The following is a 21207-nucleotide window of genomic DNA, read 5'->3' on the forward strand; positions in this document are numbered from 1 at the left end:
ACTTTTGGTTGGTTCATGTTTTGCTTCTGTGTGGGATGGCTACTACCAAGCTCCTGGCCACAAGTGGATCCAAGACCACAAATTTGCCTTCAGAATCATCCAAGAATGAATTGCATGGCATGATATCATTTAGAGGGCAAGTTGCTGGAGTTGCAAGTTATGTCAATGCAGTTTTGCTTCTCATTGTATAACCCAAACAAACGACAGTATTGGTGTAAGTGAAGCTTTGCTAGTTATTCTTGGTTGGAACATTGAAAATGGCTTGATCAGAAAATGTCCCTTTGACTGGAGATTTGAATCGGGCAGAAGTCTTATTAGAAGATGTGCTTCTAAGAACATGCAGAATGCTAAAAGGATACCAAATAACTAAGTAGCATTAGATCCCAATTAGAAAATGTTATTCATTTTCTAATTCATCTTGGTTGCATATTAAGTCTTGCCCAGCTATCATTCAATGTTAATAGACATTCCCTATATTTAGAGAGTAAGATAAATTTATTAAGAACTACATAAGATTGAAAAGCCTCGCTTCTCTCTAAGCAACATCTTATAGGTCATGCGGTATATACAGGGCCGGATTTTCCTATAGGCTAACTAGGCTTCAGCCTAGGGCCTCAAGATCAAGAGGGGCCTACATTCAAATTGTTAGCAAGATTAAAATTACACTATTCTAAAAACAGTGAACACTAAAACACTGAACGGAAAATAAGGAGAAATTCTACGCATATGACTAATAAACAAACATAAAAATGTATTGGTTAAGATTGTTCCAGTGCTGCGGCAGTTGGGGAGCCCGCCCACGTTCCCGGCACTGGCGGTCGGGCGAGAGGCGCGGCCGCTCCCAGTAGCCGCCCCGTCGATGTGGAGCCCATCAGCGGCCAGCCAGGTGAGGGCAAGGGGGCCGAGCCGGGCAGCTGAGTGCAGCAGGGGAGGCGGCTGGCCTCGCTGCCTTTGCCGAAGAGCAGAGCCGCCCTCCGTCGGAAGGCCAGCTATATATATTGAGATATATCACAGTAATGATGTATTTTATTGTCTCTCATGTAATTTACAAACTTAAAAATGGGAGGTGAAAGGGCCTCATAAGTGGAATAGCCTAGGGCCTCTTTTCATCTAAATCCAGCCCTGGGTATATAGGCCAGGGAGTGAGATGGTTCAGCAGTTAAAGATGCTGGGCTTGTCAGCTGGCAACCGGGTTCAAGAGCTGAACGATGTATGCCACAATGAACTCCCATTATTTGTCCCAGCTCCTGCCCACTTAGCAGGTCCAAAGCATGCAAATGTGAATAGATAAATAGATAAAACCCAACACTTTGGTGGGAAGGTAACAATGTTCTGTGCATTTTGGTGTTGTATAGTCATGCTGGCTACATGACCATGGAAGTATCTTCGGACAACACTGCCTCCCTCAGCTAAGAAACAGAGATGAGCACTTTCCCCTAGAGTTTCCCCATGACTGGACAGGGGAACCTTTTACCTTTACTAGTATAGATCAGCAAGAAAGAGGAAGTTGCCTTTGTCTGTTAACATAGAATTTTATTTAACTCATCATCGGCCAAGCAAGAAGGAGGCACAGGGACATGATGTGAAGACCCATTACCTCCTGCCATTTGCCTCAGTGATCAGAACGCTTCTCGGAAGAAGGAGTTGATGCTGTCTTAAGTATTGAGCCGAGGTGGCGCAGTGGTTAGAGTGCAGCACTGCAGGCTACTTCAGCTGACTGCAGTTCTGCAGTTCGGCTGTTCAAATCTCACCGGCTCAAGGTTGACTCAGCCTTCCATCCTTCCGAGGTGGGTAAAATGAGGACCCGGATTGTTGTTGGGGGCAATATGCTGACTCTGTAAACCGCTTAGAGAGGGCTGAAAGCCCTATGAAGCGGTATGTAAGTCTAACTGCTATTGCTATTGCTAATATATTTGAAGAAACAGTTGTGCTCCCAATGGAATGTTTTCATAAGCAAACAAAGTTTTTTCTTGAGGTATTTGCAACCGTGTAAGAACCAGGAAGGAATTCTCTAAAACCAGTCCTTTATTTAAAAGAAATAGGTTCTCTGAGGACACACTCCTGCAAACCAGCAAGGTAATCTGAAAAGCATCACATTCAGTACCTACAGCTATATCACTGTATGAAAAAGAGATTATTGGAACCATTGCACTACAGCTTCAAGATGGTAAACTCTGTTATGATTTGTCAGCAATGAACAGATTAACAGATTTGGAAGGGACCTTATATTTTGAAAGCTAGGCCTTATATGTGTTTGGGGAGAGTTGGGAGATAAAAGTCTGCTCCTCTCTGATTAGAAAGCTAATCACCTTGCCTTTATTATGGCACCCTCACAAATTAGGATAATACTATTTGACAGTGACTCAGAAGAGACATGATAGACGCATGATAGGGGTTGTGTCAGCACTCCTCCATTGAATAATTAGGAAAGAAAGCTGCGAGACTCCATTGATAGAAATCAAGTGTACTTTTACTAATTATAAATGATTAGAAGCATAGCAAAGCGAAGACTGATTATTTAGGCGCGAAAGCAAATGATATATAGAATAACCCATTCCCCACCCTTTGGCTTCCCAGTTACAGTCCAATCATAATTCTTCCAAGTGTCAGGTGTGAGATAACTTCGAAAGGCATCACCAAGATGGAATGTCGGTGCCGTTGGCCTTGGCGGGAACCTCCTCCGCATGCGCAGTAAGACAGGCAGCAGAGACTCGAGAATCTTCCTCCAGCACAATTAGTAATCCCCTCCCAAATACCATGCCCCCCCTCCCCGTTTCAATGTCAGCCAAAGCAGCAGCAAAGCAGAGGCTGACAGGTTGCCAAATTTTATGCTGGTATTGCTTTCTACCAACACACACAGGTATACAATGCTAACACAGTGGTGGGAAACACCTCTAGTTGTCCAAGCATGATTTTACATACGAGACAGGAAAATATGATCCAACTCCTGAGGAGCAAGGGATCAGCGCAGGCTCTGATCATGGAATTGGCCCGCCACAAGATGCTTTAGGCCAATTCTGTGAAAAAAAAACCACACAGGCAACTTTTGCCAAGTGGTTAGGTCATTTGAATGTTAGTCTAGCCGCACAAAAGAGTTGCTCTCAGAAAAGCAGACTCCACATAACTTGTCTAAAGTGACCCCAAATTATACAGAAATCTAAGTAATTATTTATAATTTGAGGGAACTCACCATGAAACTAGATGGTGGTGATGGTAAACCACATTGGTGCTCCCGGGGGAAAGAGGCAGAATACTTGTTCACATTCAGCTGGAATTTCTACTCCCCCCCTCCGTCAATTATTTGCAGGTGAGAGCAGTTTGGAATAAACACAGCAGTTTCATTCCTATTTTTGTAAATTGAAGAAGGAATTTGAATTTGAATTTAATAAAATTTATATGCCGCCCAATCCTGTAGGACTCCGGGCGGCTTACAAGTACAAAAATAAAGTCAAAAACTAAAATATAGGGGGGAAAAAGATAGATTTAAAAATATACTCAGTCCTAGATGGGACTGGACCTCATTTCGGGGTCAACAGCCCCAGGCCTGCCGGAACAGCCAGGTTTTAGTGGCCTTACGGAAGGCCGAGAGAGTGGGGAGGGTCCGGATCTCGGCGGGCAGATCGTTCCACAGGGCTGGAGCAGCTACAGAGAAAGCCCTCCCCCGAGTGGTCGTCAACCGGCATTGCCCGGTCGACGGCACCCGGAGGAGGCCCAGCCTGTGAGATCTTATAGGTCATTGGGAATGACCTTGAGGAACAGGAAGAAAAGTTGCTACCAAGGCAATGGTTAGATACTCTGTGTCTGGGGAAGAAATGTGACATGAAAAAATGGCTCGGACAAAATTTTTTCTCGTTCTTGCCAAGTTGCAGAGAGGGCAGGAAAGCACATTCAGATATAAGTATCATTTCTGTTACTATATCTTTATAGTAATAGTGGTATTAGCCTAGATGACTTTGGTTTCCTAGTCTGGTTTACCTTGAAGTCCTTACAGTTCTTACACTGTCCATAGCAGGGGTGGGTTTCAACCGGTTCGCGGCGGTCCCTGCGAACCGGTTGGTCGGCGAACCTGGAAATAAGTAACTTCCGGGAACGGCAAAGGGCTCACCCGCCCGCCCGCGCTCCTTACCTGGTTTTGATGAGTTTTGCGCTTCCACGCATGCGCAGGACGCATACAGCGCCTGTGCGATCCTCCAGGAGCAGCTGGAGCATTGCACAGACGCTAGTACGCATGCGTGCGCCACACGCGTGCATGAGGACGCCGCCGGCCCCCTTTCCAACCGAACCGGTTGGAATGGGGCGAGAGACCCACCCCTGGTCCATAGACACTAAACTTTACCACATCACAACCCATTTGATTGAAAAAATCTAACAAATGTGCTATCAAATAAAAGCATATTTCTTCCATGCTAACCTAAGTAATAAGGCTTTCTAAATCCCTTTCACAGGGCACCAGGCTCTCTTTCCAAGAAAAAGTTGGAGAGCATTTCTACTTCTGTGGAGTTTTTCAGACCTTTGGAAGGACTGTGGTTATCAATGGTACAGCTGAAAAGAAAACAGTTTTTATGAAGAAAAGAATGCATCATAGGAGGAAGGGGGGGGGTGTTTGAGAAATTATGCCAGAAACAAACATGATTGAAATATAGCAGTAGCAGTAGACTTATATACCGCTTCATAGGGCTTTCAGCCCTCTCTAAGTGGTTTACAGAGAGTCAGCATATTGCCCCCAACAATCTGGGTCCTCATTTTACCCACCTCGGAAGGATGAAAGGCTGAGTCAACCCTGAGCCGGTGAGATTTGAACCGCTGAACTGCTGATCTAGCAGTAGCCTGCAGTGCTGCATTTAACCACTGCGCCACCTCGGCTCTTATGGGGAATACAAAACAGTGATTCTTTGGGGATTCCCAGGAATTAGGCTAGTTTGAAGTTTTAAATGTGCCAGAGCTGTCTTGCTGTAGTAAGATGTCCAGCTGAAGACCCTGAATATAATCCCCTGTGTAATAACATCTATTTTTAAGCAAGTGAACTCCTGAAGGAGCAACTTCAATGCTAGCAATGGGAGGAGAACTAGTTTTGCTAGAACTCAGTTTAAGAATGGGTTGTCTGAGGGGTGGAATCACGATCATAAATGGTGTATATATTTGAAAGAGCAAGCAGAGAAAGCTAAGGCTGGATTATTGCAACACGCTCTACATGGGGCTACCCTTGAAAAGCGTTCGGAGACTGCAGCTAGTACAGAATGCAGCCGCGCGAGCGATATTGGGTGTACTGAGGTACACCCACGTTACACCTATCCTCCGCGAGTTGCACTGGCTACCAATTGGTCTCCGGACGCAATTCAAGGTGTTGGTTATTACCTTTAAAGCCCTACAATGTAGGGCCTACATGGCTTAGGGCCAACATACCTTCGAGACTGTCTACTGCCACATACCTTCCAGCGGCCAGTAAGATCCCACAGATTGGGCCTCCTTCAGATGCCGTCAGCTAGACAGTGTCGGCTGGCGGGCCCCCAGAGGAGAGCCTTCTCTGTGGCTGCTCCGACTCTCTGGAATCAGCTACCCCCGGAGATCCGGACCATACCCACTCTCATGGCCTTCAGGAAAGCTGTTAAAACCTGGCTGTTCCAGCAGGCCTGGGGCTGTTGACCTCATTGTTGAGGTCCAGCTCCCGGTTAGAATGATTGCATGTGTTTTGTGATTTTAAACTGTCTTTTTCTTATTTTTTCTTCTCTTTTCCTTTTGTAAGCCGCCCGGAGTCCTTCGGGATTGGGCGGCATATAAATTTTAATAATAAATAAATAAATAAATAAATAAATAAATAAATAAATAAATAAATAAATAAATAAATAAATAAATAAGTAAGTAAGTAAGTAAGTAAGTAAGTAAGTAAGTAAGTAAGTAAGTCTCAGTTCCAGAAGTACGACCCCCTAGTCTCTTGGAAAATCTGGGCTTCAGGCAAAGATTCTTTGCTACTGCAAAAGAGGTAAAACAAGATACGAAACAATAAGGGGGGATGGCCTTACAGTGGCGATGATTCTCAGTGAAAAGATCTGAATGGGGGAAAGAGATGTATACCGCTACAAATCACCACAGAAGGCAGAGGAGAAGGCAAAACAGATTTTCTAAAACAAAATATGATGGGTGTGATTCTGTCAAGAGCTTGTGGACAGATGTTGTGATTAGCATTTAAATCTGTATTAGGCGAAGAAACCAGCAGGTTGCAAAAGAAGTGGTGAATTCCGACTGCTCTTAAAAGAACAGATGAGACAGAATTGATCCACGTGAGCACCATCTGTGGGAAGGTTTCTTTGTGCTAGTCCCAGGCATAAAATCTTCTCAGGTTGTCTTAGGCCAGGGGTAGTCAACCTTTTTATGCCTACCGCTCACTTTTGTATCTCTGTTAGTAGTAAAATTTTCTAACCGCCCGCCGGTTCCACAGTAACGGTGATTTATAAAGTAGGGAAGTAACTTTACTTTATAAAATTTATAAAGCAGAGTTACAGCAAACCCCTACTGCCCACCATGAAAGCTGGAATGCCCACTAGTAGACGGTAGGGACCAGGTTGACTACCACTGGCTTAGGCCCAGTGGTGGGTTTCAAAAAATTTTCGAACCTACTCTGTGGGTGTGGCCTCCTTTGTGGGAGTGGCTTGCCAGCCATGTGACCTGGTGGGAGTGGCTTTCCGGCCATGTGTTTTTCTCTCTCTCTCTCTCTCTCTCTCTCTCTTTCCTTCCTTTTGTGTCTCTGTCCCTTTTTCCTTTTTTTCTTTCCTCTCTCTCTCACTTTTCTTTCTTTTTTTCTTTATTTACTTCTTCCTTTCTTTCTCTTTCTCTGTGTGAGTCTGTCTGTCTGTCTGTCTTTCTGTGTGTGTGTGTGTGTGTGTGTGTGTGTGTGAGTGGTGGGTTTCAAAAAATTTTTGGAACCTCTTCTGCACATGTGGCCTGCTTTCCGGGTCCACTGGTGGAACCTCTTCTAACCGGTTCGGTAGATTTGACGAACCGCTTCTACCGAACTGGTGCGAACTGGTAGGAACCCACTTCTGCTTAGGCCCTTTGTAACTGGTGGGATGAAAGAGTGCCATGTGGATTGTATACCCCCAAGCATCAAAACATTCTGAATTACCCTCGAAAAATGGTGGACAATGGAAAACTTGTCCGAATCACTGTCCTAATTTAAATGTTTAATTCCTTCCTAGACATTGATGGCCCAACACATTTAGTAACCGACCGAGTAACAGAAAACACAGCAACCATTTCTTGGAATGGAGCCCAGGCTCCCATTGACGGCTATGTAGTGAGCTACAACTTAGTTGGTGGTGATACCAGACAAATATCCATTGACAAGGACAAGAGAACCGCTACTCTTGTCGACTTGAAGCCTGGCATGGAGTACGTTATCCACATCTGGGCTGTCAAGGGAACGCAGCAGAGCAGAAGGGCAAGCACAGCAGCTGAAACAGGTATTTCCATAGATATGAAATCGTGAAATCTTCATGAGTTCCTGTGTTTTAATTCTATTCAGTGTAGTTCTTTTTAACATGTGGAACTGTACAAGTTACGTGTGAAGGAGTATTAGAACTCTGGCATCAGATTGAAGATTTACAGTCTGCTGAAAGAATCATGTATCTTCTTTTCCTTTCTCAGTTGTGTCAAAACAAGTAACATTCAGTTTGTGACTTTAGAACCTGAAAGATGTCAAGCAAATACTGATTGTCAAAGAATGAACTATAGAGAATTACCAATATATGATAATCATATATTGTTATATATCTGCATGTATGCATGTCTGTATATTATATATGGGTAATCTACAGTTAGATTCGCAGTATAAGAGGGATGAAAACGAATTCAAGTCCTAAATTAGGACTAAGAATTATTAAACTGGCATTTAAGAATTTAGCCGTTACCAAGCAAGGTGGCTTTTTGTAAATTAGAGCAGTGTTTTTCAACCTTTTTTGTGCAAAGGCACACTTTTTTCATGAAAAAAATCACGAGGCACACCACCATTAGAAAATGTTAAATTTTTTTAACTCTGTGCCTATATTGACTATATATAAAGTAATTCTCCCACGGCACACCTTACACTATGTCACGGCACACTAGTGTGCCGCAGCACAGTGGTTGAAAAACACTGAATTAGAGTGTTCAGATCCAATATATTTCTGGATATAGAAGAAGTACTTAAGGTATCACTCCAAGGTATCCAACCATTATTGGTATAATAATAGATTGCTTTTTCCATAAGCATTATTTCAATCTGCAAGTCCCAGTATTTTGAATTGTTTTCTTTCAACCTAGCACCATGCGATTTAGCAACATCAATGAACCACACTTTCCTCTTTTCAGTAATTGTTATATCAGGCACGTTAAGAACAAGATGGCAGAGTTATATGTATAATGCTTCTGAAACTCCCTGCCTTTGCTGAAGCTGAATGTGACAACAATTCTGACAGAACTATTCAGAAACAATAATAAATTCCCCAGACTATTGCTTCCTTTTTAGTGATCCGTTAATTTAAAATTTTCAGACATCAAGAAACAAACATAATGTATAATGTTGATATTTAGTTGTTAAAAGTTATGCTCAAATTCATACATGGCCATAAGGTCACTTCAGTAAAGATTGACAAATCCTTTTAAGAAAATGGAGAACTTAAAAAAAGAATATATAATCCTGTGACCCGTCAAAACCGCGCTCGACTAAGCCGCGCCCGATTAAACCGCGTCGCTGACGTCATCAACAGGGCGACAACAGCCAGCGCGGAGAAAGAAGGGCGCTTTAAATAGCGCTTTGAAAGCAAGCCGATTCAACTTAAGGTAAGGGTTAGGTTTAGGGTTAGGTTTAGGGTTAGGTTAAGGGTTAGGGTTAGGGTTAGGGTTAGGGTTAGGTTAAGGGTTAGGGTTAGGTTTAGGGTTAGGTTAAGGGTTAGGATTAGGTTTAGGGTTAGGTTAAGGGTTAGGTTTAGGGTTAGGTTTAGGGTTAGGTTAAGGGTTAGGTTTAGGGTTAGGTTCAGGATTAGGTTTAGGGGGGTTAGGTTTAGGTTTAGGGGTTAATTTTAGGTTTAGAGTTTACAGCGTGCTTCTGTCTCCGCGCTGTTGTCATCCTGTTGATGACGTCAGCGACGCGGTTTAGTCGGGCGCGGTTTAGTTGAGCGCGGTTTTGTGATGGAACCTATAATCCAATGTTACTGAGGGAAAAAATGCAATAAACTGTACCTTGGTTCACAGAGATCGATGGCCCCACCAATCTGAAAACAGACCAAGTGACAGAGAACTCAGTCACTGTGTCTTGGAACAAGGCCTCTGCACCTGTAGAACATTACATCCTCAGCTATATGTCTGCTGATGGAGAAACGAGAGAGGTACCTGTTGGGAAGGATAACATCAAGACTACCTTGACAAACCTGAAACCAGGCATGGAATATGTTCTCCACATCTGGGCAGTGAAGGGAAGCCAGCAGAGCAAAAGGGCAAGCACAAAAACTATGACAGGTAAACTTGAGTAGGGTGGTGGGAGTGGATTAGGAATTTCTTAACCTGCAGAGGTTCTGAATAACCTAAATTTAATGAAACAGTGCTCTTTGAATGTCTATGGAGAATTCTTAGTCATCCAGGTTCATAGTTCTCCCAAAGGTGCTTTTTCTTTTTCTTTTTTATTGAAAATTCTAAAAAAAAAAAGGATTTTACAAATATTTATCTCCCTCCCCCACCCGAGCCCTTCTCCCCCCCTGCGACTTCCCAGAGCAAATACAGGGTATAAATCTTTAACAATCATATTCTAAAATAAACTAAAAATAACTTCATCTTTCATTTGTGCTTTAACTCCTCTTTGGTTAAGCTAACTATAAACAAATTAAATCATTCCTTGCTTTTTCAATCATAAGCTATCTGGAATGATTTAGTCCCGCATTTATTTTGAATATAGTCAATCCATCTTCTCCACTCCAGTTTATATTTCCCATCTGAATGATCCTTAAGATATGCTGATATTTTAGCCATCTCTGCTAAGTTTGTTATTTTTAGTGTCCATTCTTGAATAGTAGGTAAATCTTCCTTCTTCCAGTATTGTGCCACCAGTAGCAGTAGCAGTTAGACTTATATACCGCTTCATAGGGCTTTCAGCCCTCTCTAAGCGGTTTACAGAGTCAGCATATTGCCCCCAACAACAATCCGGGTCCTCATTTTACCCACCTCGGAAGGATGGAAGGCTGAGTCAACCCTGAGCCGGTGAGATTTGAACAGCTGAACTGCAGAACTGCAGTCAGCTGAAGTATCCTGCAGTGCTGCATTTAACCACTGTGCCACCTCGGCTCTCTTCCGTCTCGCTGCCGTTGTTAGGTTCAAAATCAGATTAGTCTCTATAAAACTACAATCAGTGGTTATACCTAACAAGAATAACTTGAGGGTTAAACTTTATCCTCTTTTTAAAAATATTTTTCATAATCCGAGGTGGCGCAGTGGTTAGAGTGCAGTACTGCAGGCCACTTCAGCTGACTGTTATCTGCAGTTCGGCGGTTCAGATCTCACTGGCTCAAGGTTGACTCAGCCTTCCATCCTTCCGAGGTGGGTGAAATGAGGACCCAGACTGTGGGGGCAATATGCTGACTCTGTAAACCGCTTAGAGAGGGCTGAAAGCCCTATGAAGCGGTATATAAGTCTAACTGCTATTGCTATTGCTAATCCACCATATTTTTATCCAAAGGTGCTTTTTCAAGAGGCAACTGGACTTTCTGTTTTTTTCTTTGAAGACATTTTGCTCCTCATTACTACTGCAATGCGCTCTACATGGGGCAGCCCTTGAAGAGCATTTGGAGACTTCAACTGGTCCAGAATGCGGCCGCGCGAGCGATTGTGGGTGTACCTCGATACACCCACGTTACACCTATCCTCTGTGAGCTGCACTGGCTCCCAATCAGTCTCCGGATACGCTTCAAGGTGCTAGTTATCACTTATAAAGTCCTTCATGGTATTGGACCTGGGTACTTGAGAGACTGCCTGCTGCCAATTACCTCCCAAAGATCCATTAGATCACACAGGGTCGGCCTCCTCTGTGTTCCATCCACTAGCCAATGCCATCTGGCTACGACCCGGGGGAGGGCCTTCTCTGTTGCAGTTCCGGCCCTTTGGAACGAACTCCCCACGGAGATTCGGACCCTCACCTCTCTCCCTGCTTTCCGAAAAGCCGTTAAAACCTGGCTGTGTCGGCAGGCCTGGGGTTGATGAGTTCCCTTCCCCTCTTGACAGGTGTGGTTGTTGGTCATTTTAAATGTCTATTTTGTAATTGTATGTTTCCCCTGCCCGTTTAAGTTGTTCGCCGCCCTGAGTCCCTTTTTGGGAATAGGGCAGCATATAAATAAAATAAAACTTAAACTTAAACTTAAACTCATCCCTTGGATTTCCCTTTCCCTTGGATGAGAAGTGAAACATCTTCAAATAAAAAACAGAAAGTCCAGTTGCCTCTTGAAAAAGCACCTTGGGTGTCCTTTGAAAATGACAATGATATACTATTACTGCTACCAGAGGTGATGAGTTCTATACTGTTTTCCTTATGTATTCCAGTATAAATTGTACTATATATTTTCCAGCTACACGGTTGCATGAACAGGGCTGCTTTGGAAATGCTGGGGACAAACCTAACGTATATAAGGAATCCTGCAGCACCCTCTGTTGACTGACAGTCAATTATTCTACAAGTATTTCTTTCTCCCTGTTATTGGAATTAAATAGGGAGTGAACCAGGGCTGGGTTTCAACCGGTTCGCACCGGTCCCTGCGATCCGGTTGGTCGCCGAACCCGGAAGTAAGTAACTTCCGGGAACGGCGAAGCCCCCCCCCGCGCCCGCGCGCGCCCGCACACCTGCGCCCGCTCCTTACCCGTTTTTTTTAATTTCGCGCTTTCCACGCATGCGCAGAACGCCTGCGCGATCCTCCAGGAGCAGCTGGAGCATCGCGCAGACGCTAATACGCATGCGTGCGCCGCTGCGTGCACACACACGCCGCGTGCGTGCGCGAGGACGCCGCGTGCGTGCACACGCACGCCGCGTGTGTGCACACGCACGCCGCGTGCGTGCGTGAGGACGCCGCCGGCCTCGTTCCAACCGATCCGGTTGGAACGGGGCGAGAAACCCACCCCTGGAGTGAACATCCAATATCCAATTAGGTTCTACTCTCTTTGCAGGGTAGGAAGGTACGAGTGGAAATGGATAATTTGAAAGCTTGTAGAGAATGATAGTAGAATTGAAATAAAAGATCCCTTGTTAGATTTGTGTCATAGATCTCCAGCTTTCAGCTTCATCATTTGGGGGGCATTAGAATTTTTCTTACAGAACTGTGCTCTATCTCCCTTGCATATATATCTGCCTCTTTTCTTTTATGTCACTCCAAAGACATTTATCCATGAGATTTTTGATTCGGCCCCTTATAGTGCAAAAATATACGCTTACTGTAAATTATATATCACCCTATTTCCTGAAATTCTTAGATAACATGTATAGAATTGAGGAGTACAGTATCTTACAGGGTGATAGAGCTGGTTGGTCATTCTTCAATATAAAAAGGGCCATGCCAGTATACGTAGAATATGTACCCTAATAGGTACTCCAAACCCTTATATCTTGGATGAAAGGAAAAAGTAATAGCTGGATTCCAAGATAGCAATAGCAGTTAGACTTATATACCGCTTCATAGGGCTTTCAGCCCTCTCTAAGCGGTTTACAGAGTCAGCATATCGCCCCCACAGTCTGGGTCCTCATTTCACCCACCTTGGAAGGATGGAAGGATGAGTCAACCTTGAGCCGGTGAGATTAGAACCGCTGAACTGCAGATAACAGTCAGCTGAAGTGGCCTGCAGTACTGCACCCTAACCACTGCGCCACCTCGGCTCTATTACTGCTGGCTCTCAGTACCTACTTCAGTATCTCCTAGGCATGTGCATACATTTTCTCAACTACATATTCTGGGGTCGATTCTTTGCTAACTTCTCTGTTTCTTAGCACACATCCAAATGGCTGAATTAATATGCTAACTTCCAGTCTCTACATGGCAGGGGAAAAATGCCAATATAAATTGCGTTGACGACTCAGCCTTATCTTGCCTTGGCAATAAGGCTACTGAATGGTGCCCCCTGTATAGTTTCAATGTGGGGACAAATTAAGACAGTGATTTGTGAGACGAGTTGCCAGGAAATTTTGGAACTGAAAAAAAATATTCTGGAAATGGGCAGTAACAAAGCACTGCTTCATTGTTGTTCAGAAAACTATATGGACACAGATATGTACTCTCCAAAAGACAATATTTTTACCGTACCATAGTTTACTTCTTCTGAGACAAACCATGACAGCAGCGACAAGTATTTTAAAATATAACTGCTCAGGGAAAAGAGGAAGATACGTAGAACAAAGAGGAATCTGTTCCACTCAACAACACAGGCAACATAGAATATGCATTACAGTTTTTTTGAATTCTCATAATAGCTTTCTGGGTGTTTTCACACGGGCCACTGCTTTATCTAGATATTGATCCACCAAAGAATATCCGTGTATCAGATGTGACACAGTCCAGTGGAGTAGTCACTTGGATGCCCCCAGATGCTCAAATCAGTGGCTATCTTCTCACCTATCAACATCCTGGTGGCACCAGTAAGGTAAGCCTGCTAAATGCACCACTTGTGAAATTGGTCAACCTAGCTATTAGCACATGGCAGACTCACTTAGATCATTTCAGACAACAGTCACAACAACACATCTAGATTTGCCATAAATTGAGCCTGATTCTAATGTCTTGCCTTGCCTTCTTTTGTACATGGTGTATGTTTTTATGTCACCTTCTTCTGCAGTTCTAGGCAACTCACACTAAAACCAAAAGAACACGCAAGTTAACCTGGTACAATTTGTTTAAGTAAACAAAATACATTCTGTGGCCCAAAACTTGATAAAATAATATGTTTAGTCCAATAATTATTCACAACTACAACTATTATAAGTACTTCATAATAAAAACAAGTACCGTAACTATTATAATTACTTCAAAATAAAAAGAAATTATAGGGCAGGGAAATAATATATAAGAGGATGAAGAATGAATTCAGGCATTGGCATTCTTACAATAGCAGTCAAGTAATGGCTTATAGAAACTAAGCTACAATTATCAGCAAATGATGTCTCACGAAGAGGCCCAGCACATTGGAAAATACAAGTTTTCTTCCCGGCCTGGACACTAATGCAAGAAAGGAATGAGCAGCAAGTTGGATTTTTATGTCAGCTGCAAAAATCTGCAAGGAGGATCTTAAATGCAAGTTATATGACTACAAGGAGACTGTAAGTTCTAGTCCCATATTGGGGCCCGGCCAGTCCCTCTCTCTCAACCCTAGGAAGCAGGCAAATCACTTCTGAAAACCTTCTCAGGAAAATTGCGAGGGATTAATCCAGTTAATCTCCAAGAGCCAAAAACAGACTCAGGCATGGATGTCAGATTCAATCTCAGAGGCAACCAAGTGAAATCCAATCAAGTTCAATCCTTTACTTATTTACACTGAACGGACAGAATCTTGCCAACTAAAGCTATAACCTTATAGGGTGTGGCTATCCTGAATCTGTTTCCCACTCCCCATCCAGTTTGCAACTGTGCTGTCTCTTAATCCAGATATCTCTCTAGGAAAACTGCTAACCCCGCCACCATTGGTCCTGCAGATGCACATTCCATCTCACAGACATATGCTGCAGGGCCCTCTCTGCAGAAAGTCACGTTGTGTCTGTGGAGGATGCCGATATCCCTGATACAGAAAAATGTGTAGGTGTGGATTGGTTGTCAGACTCCCATGGGGCCATGCAGGGGCAACTCTCTAGGACGTGTTTTGAATCCAGGTTTGGTTGAGTTCTCAGATGCCATGTGGTCAGTTGAGTAAAGGGCCAATATTACCATGCTTTAATCCCATCCCCTGGAGATGAAGTGGAGAAGTCTTTGTTATGTAAAGTGGACTAGCTTGGCCTTCTTAATGGCCCATTGACAAAGTGGGGATGGACAGGAAAGCTACAGGCAGCTATTCTGTCTTTTAAAACACGTTTCATTTCTTTTCACATCCAGAGAAATATTCTGCCTTTTCAATATTTCCTAGGATATTTCATTTTTCTGGGAGAGGGCTGGGTGATAACTTCCTACACCTCTCTCTCCCATTTTTCCTACAATAACAAACCCTGTGAAGTGAGTTGAGCTGGGAGACAGTAACTGGTTCAAGGTTGCCTGGCTGTCTTTCATGACTGAGGCAGGACTAGAACTCACAGTCTCCGGCTTCCTGGGCTGCTGCCTTAACCACTAGATCAAACTGTCACGAAGTATGAGGGGACGTTTTTGCTTTACATTCAGTGTTAAATATTATGCTGCAAACACACAATGTTTTATTACACTATCAAAAAGGCACCTAAAAATATAAAAGTAAATTAGACAAGCAATGGTGATAAAAACTGTGCATTCAAAACCGCAGCAGGGAGCTAAAACCCTAAAGATTGATAGGGTTTGCAAAATGGTTGAAGAGCATTTGTGAGTCAGGAAATAAAAACAAAAATCCCCTGTGTAAATGAGAATATAAATGCGTCCTGTTCTGTTCACATAGTCTGCATTTTAATGTTTCACATAGTTAAAGAGCAGCATGGATCTTTTGTCACCTGGCTAAGATCCCCAGTGATCTTATCACTGAGCTTTGGGAGAAAGCAGCTCATAGGAATGGAGGGTTAATGTGTTAGTGAAATATAATTTCAGTCTCTTTCTTCTTTGTGGCAGGAAGTGCAACTTGGCGCAAATGATCAAAGGTTTGCTCTAGAAAACTTGAGTCGTGGTACTAAGTACACCATATACATTACAGCCTTTAAGGGAGACCGCAGGAGTCAAACAGTGGCCACCACGTTTTCTACAAGTAAGCCTTGTGAACTTTCATTTTGTAATATTTTGGTGCTATGCATATGTATCTTGTCCTTAAAAGAAGAAGGAACTTGGAATAAACTTGAACTGGGATGAGTTTTGCCTGGAGCAAGAAGTTTTGGTAAAAGATGGTTTGGAAAGGAAATATTAGTACGAAAATATGCAACTGAAAACCACGGTTCACCGACAAAAGGGCGAACAACAAAACCACGCCCGACTAAACCACGGTGACAAAACCGCGTGTTCTAAAGCGCTCCGACGAATGAGCGCTGAATCGCGCCGACAACAGCGCGGCGACAGAAGCGCGCTGTAAAACTAAACCTAACCCTAACCCTAACCCTAACCCTAAATGTAACGCTAAATGTAATGCTAAACCTAACCCTAAACCTAACCCTAAACATAACCCTAAACATAATGCTAAACCTAACCCTAACCCTAAATCTAACCCTTACCTTAAGTTAAATCGCTGTCGCCGCGCTATTGTAAAGCACCCTTCTGTCTCCGCGCTGTTGTCGCCACAATGTTTTCAGCGCATTGATGACGTCGCGGTTTTAGTGATGCGGTTTAGTCGGGCGCGGTTTTGACATTCGCCCTTTTGTCGGGTCACGGAAAACCACAATAACAAAAAAAATACTTATATTTATAACCAAGTATTTGATGCTGTCATAAAAAATGCAAAAAAGACTTAGCGGCTTAGAATAGACTAAGCAATGTTTGCATTTTCATTTTGTAAGTTAGAACTTCTGTTTCTCATGTGGGGATATTATTGATCTATTAAACTAGTCTGAAAACGGTCCAAAATTGATAAAAGAAATAATCGTCAAATTTGAAGAGCGGTAGCTATTCAGAAATAGGATGAAGGTTAGTAGTTTCAAAAATGTCAGCATTGGGAGATTTCTATAGATTTGGTAGTAATTCCAAGTGCCATATTCCTATTATTCAGTTTTAATTTTATGGAATGTAAGTGTGCCTGCTGTCCCTAAATTGGTAAATAATGATTCAAGGCAATTGTGAGCTTTGATTCAGTACGCCCTTACAGCTTCCCAGCTTGGGATGCTGATATCTTAAGGGAGAATTGGGATAATGTCAGCGTTCCAAGTATCATGTGGAATTAAATCGGAGTCCAAGGCAAAACAATCCTTAAAGTTCCAATTTAATAAAGCAGACATTTTAGCACATGTGTTAATCCCACTTCTGGAAATGACCTCAGAATTCCACCCAGTTAAAAGTTCATGATCTTGTCCCCACACCCACAATTCATCACATGGTCCAGCTGCTTCTGGTCAGGTGTAAAAGTGTGGAGACAAAAGATGACCTTGGCTTCTAGAAAAGAAGGAAAACAATACATTCCACAATCCTACTCCTGTCTATTCCCCCTCCCATCAACTATACTAATGAAACAGCATAATGAAATAAGAAATAGTGTGACAGGCCAAAATTCTAAAAGGAATATAATGGCAGGCCTGACACTTTGATTGTTTTAAATAGATCAAATAAAGAGCATATAGTAAATAATCAATAATCAGAAAAAAGGTATTTTAATTTCTTCATATTTATACTTTGAAAGTTCTTTTTGTAAAACACATGAGATGCAAAGACCACATTGCCACTAAATGTCACTATTTGTGCCACTAAATATAGGAAAATATAATGGGAGTTCAGTTCAGTTTACCAATTCAGAATGGAATGGAGTGTAGTGGTGTGAAGTAGAGTGGAATTAAATGAAATGGAATATTACTGGGTTCCACCACAAAACCGCGGTCGACTAAAGCTCGCTCGCCGAAACTGCGTAGCTGACGTCATCACAGCGCGATGAAAAAAGCACGCTGTGAGTGGTAAAGCTAAAATTAACACGTAAACCTAAACCTAACCCCCCCAAACCTAACCCTAACCCTAACCCTAAACCTAACGCTAAACCTAACGCTAACCCTTAACCTAACCCTAACCCTAACCCTAACGCTTAACGTAACCCTAAACCTAACCCTAACCCTTAACCTAACCCTAACCCTAACCCTAAACCTAACCCTTACCTTTACGTGAATCGGCTTGCTTTAAAAGCTCTTTTTAAAGCGCCCTTTTTTCTCTGTGGTCGTTGTTGTCGCGCTGCTGATGACGTCAGCGACGCGCTTTAATCGGGCGCGCTTTAGTGGACCGCGGTTTTGTCAGGCCACGTATTACTGAATAGACAGATTTGTTATTTAAAATTTTGCCAAGTGTCTTTCCCTGTTTGGAGAATCAAAAGGAAACAGTTAAAAGAAGATACATTTTTAAAAAAATAGCACACTTATTAGTAGGAAAGCACATACAGCTCTCAATGACCAAGTAATAGCTTTCAAGCAGTCATGTTGTTCAGAAGACATATTAGACAACGAAGACCAGAGAGGCCAATTTAGGTGGCCACGAGCAGAAAGCTGTCAGGGTCTCAGGAACGGATAAGGGAATTTCAAAAGGGGCAGCAGGATTCTGAAGTATACTTTACAGAATGTTATTAGGAGACTTCTTAAGGGCAGAGGCCTGCTTTTCCTTTCTTTTTTTCCTCAAAGGAAGCTAGACTTCTCTTCTTATCTAATCTATAAAATAGCGAAAAAAATGGAGGAGTTGGAGAAATACAAGATTATTGACAGGTGACAAATACAGTGACACGGTCCTAAAATGCAGTTGTGTTCTGACCCCCTTCGTCCCACACCAACACACACTATGGCCGCTCCGAGGCAGCGGATTCCGGAGGCCACCTTGGTTCACCGAGGAGCTCCGGGAGAGGAAGCACCGGAAGCGACGCCTAGAGCACCTATGGAGGTCCAACAAGTCCGAATCGAACCGAGCACTTTTGACATCTTGCATCAAGGAGTACATCAGGGCAATTAGGACGGCAAAAAGATCTTACATTGCCACCTTGATTGCGTCCGCTGAGTCCCGCCCAGCCGCCTTGTTTAGGATAACCCGCTCCCTCCTAAATAGGAGGGAGACGGGGGACCCCTTGCAGGGTAGGGCTGAGGAATACGTCCAGTTCTTAGCGGACAAAGTTGCTCGGTTTCGATCGGACTTGGACTCCGACTTTGCAGATCCAGCCGAGGTACAGGGGGATAATCTGGAATACCATCGCTGGGTTGAGTTTCAGGATGTTGCCCCTGGGGATGTGGACAAGGCCATGAGAGCTGTGAGTGCCTCCACCTGTGTACTGGACCCGTGCCCCTCCTGGCTGGTTGCTAACAGCAGGGAGGTGACACGGGGCTGGATCCAGGCGGTTGTTACCGCCTCCCTTTGGGAGGGGGTCTTCCCCTCCGCACTTGAAGCGGCGGTGGTGAGACCCCTCCTGAAGAAACCATCTCTGGATCCAGCCGTTCTTAACAATTACCGTCCAGTCTCCAACCTCCCCTTGTGGGGAAGGTTGTTGAGAAGGTGGTGGCCTACCAGCTCCAGCGGTCCTTGGAGGAAGCTAGCTATCTTGACCCCTTCCAGTCCGGCTTCAGGCCTGGTTACAGCACAGAAACCACTTTGGTCGCATTGACCGATGATCTCTGGAGAGCCAGAGATGGAGGCCATGCCTCCATCCTGGTTCTCCTTGACCTCTCCGCGGCTTTTGATACCATCGACCATGGTATCCTTCTGCGACGACTGCGGGAGGTGGGGGTGGGAGGCACTGTTTTGCAGTGGTTCTCCTCCTACCTCTCGGACAGGTCGCAGTCGGTGTTAGTTGGAGGGCAAAGATCGACCCCTAGGCCCCTAACATATGGGGTGCCGCAGGGTTTGGTCTTATCCCCCCTACTTTTCAACATCTACATGAAACCGCTGGGCGAGATCATTCGGCGGCACGGGATAAGATACCATCAATATGCGGACGATACCCAGCTGTATCTGTCCGCCCCGTGCCAACTCAATGAAGCGGTGGACGTGATGAACCAGGGCCTTGAAGCTGTTAGGGACTGGATGAAGGCTAACAAGCTTGTGCTCAACCCGGACAAGACCGAGTGGCTGTTGTGTTTCCCTCCCACTAACTTGGTTAGTGTTCCATCTCTCAGGCTGGGGGGGGGTCAAACATTACACCCCTCAGACAGGGTTCGCAACCTGGGAGTCCTCCTGGACCCACAGCTGACCTTCGACCATCATTTATCAGCTGTGACCAGGGGGGCATTTGCACAGGTTCACCTGGTGCACCAGTTGCGACCCTACCTGAACCGGGAGGCTCTCACAACAGTCACTCGTGCCCTTGTGACCTCTAGGCTGGAATACTGCAATGTGCTCTACATGGGGCTGCCCTTGAAGAGCATCCGGCGACTTCAGCTAGTCCAGAATGCGGCCGCGCGAGCGATCGTGGGTGCACCTCGGTACACCCACATAACACCTATCCTCCGCGAGCTGCGCTGGCTACCTGTCGATCTCCGGGTGCGCTTCAAGGTGCTACTTACCACCCATAAAGCCCTTCATGGTAGTGGATCTGGATACTTGAGAGACCGCCTCCTGCCAATCACCTCCTCGCGACCCATTAGATCACATAGATTAGGCCTCCTCCGAGTTCCATCTGCCAGTCAGTGTCGACTGGCAACTACGCAGAGGAGAGCCTTCTCAGTAGTAGCTCCGACCCTTTGGAACGATCTCCCCGTGGAGATTCGCACCCTCACCACCCTCCAGACCTTCCGCACAGCCCTTAAAATCTGGCTATCCCGCCAGGCCTGGGGTTAAAGAATGTAACTCACCCCCACCCGAATGGTATGAATGTTGTGTTCTATTTTTAATTATGTATTGTCCTTATGTGTTATTGTCTGTATCCCCCTCCCTTTGAGTTGTAAGCCGCCCTGAGTCCCCCCAGGGAAAAGGGCAGCCTATAAATAAATTTTCAAATACTCAAAATACTCAAAATACACACTCCGAGCCAAAGATAAGTTACGGCATTTAATTAACACACAGACAGGTCCTTGGCAGCAAACCGGCACAGACAAGCTTGGGCAGCAATCCAGCACAGATAAGGCTTGGCAGCAATCCAGCCTGTCAAGCTTACAATAATGTTCTCCAACATTAGTTCCTGTGTTGACTTCTGCAAAAGGGGCGTGTGCACAAGCAGTCCTTTTATAGTCTGGAGAGGAGCCTAATGACCACCAGCTGAGTGCAATTACCTCCTGTAACTGCGCAACTGTTCCTGACGCCTATTAGCTCTTCGGTGCTGGGCATCCAGGAACAACTCACTGCTGGCGTCCGGATCACTCTCCCTTGTCTCCTCCCCACTGGTCCAAGACTCAGGTGCCTCCTGGTGGCCAACCAGCCTCTCTGGTCCCTGCTTGGAGTCGGAACCTTGTCCAGGGTC

At 44.4% G+C, this 21207-nt stretch overlaps 1 protein-coding gene across 1 annotated transcript in view; it reads left to right on the top strand.

Annotated features, from left to right (window-relative positions):
* TNN (tenascin N) overlaps positions 1–21207 on the top strand; it is a 51693-nt gene that overhangs the window by 21045 nt on the left and 9441 nt on the right. The window contains exons 6-9 of the mRNA XM_087726444.1: positions 7194–7457; positions 9226–9489; positions 13508–13638; positions 15771–15903. Of these exons, the coding sequence (XP_087582570.1) occupies positions 7194–7457; positions 9226–9489; positions 13508–13638; positions 15771–15903 (792 nt within the window). The remainder of the gene's footprint in view (positions 1–7193; positions 7458–9225; positions 9490–13507; positions 13639–15770; positions 15904–21207) is intronic.

The sequence above is a fragment of the Thamnophis sirtalis genome, unplaced genomic scaffold, assembly GCF_051295495.1.
Source record: "Thamnophis sirtalis isolate CommonGarterSnake01/CBP01778 unplaced genomic scaffold, rThaSir2_p1.2 scaffold_12, whole genome shotgun sequence".
NCBI lineage: Eukaryota > Metazoa > Chordata > Lepidosauria > Squamata > Natricidae > Thamnophis > Thamnophis sirtalis.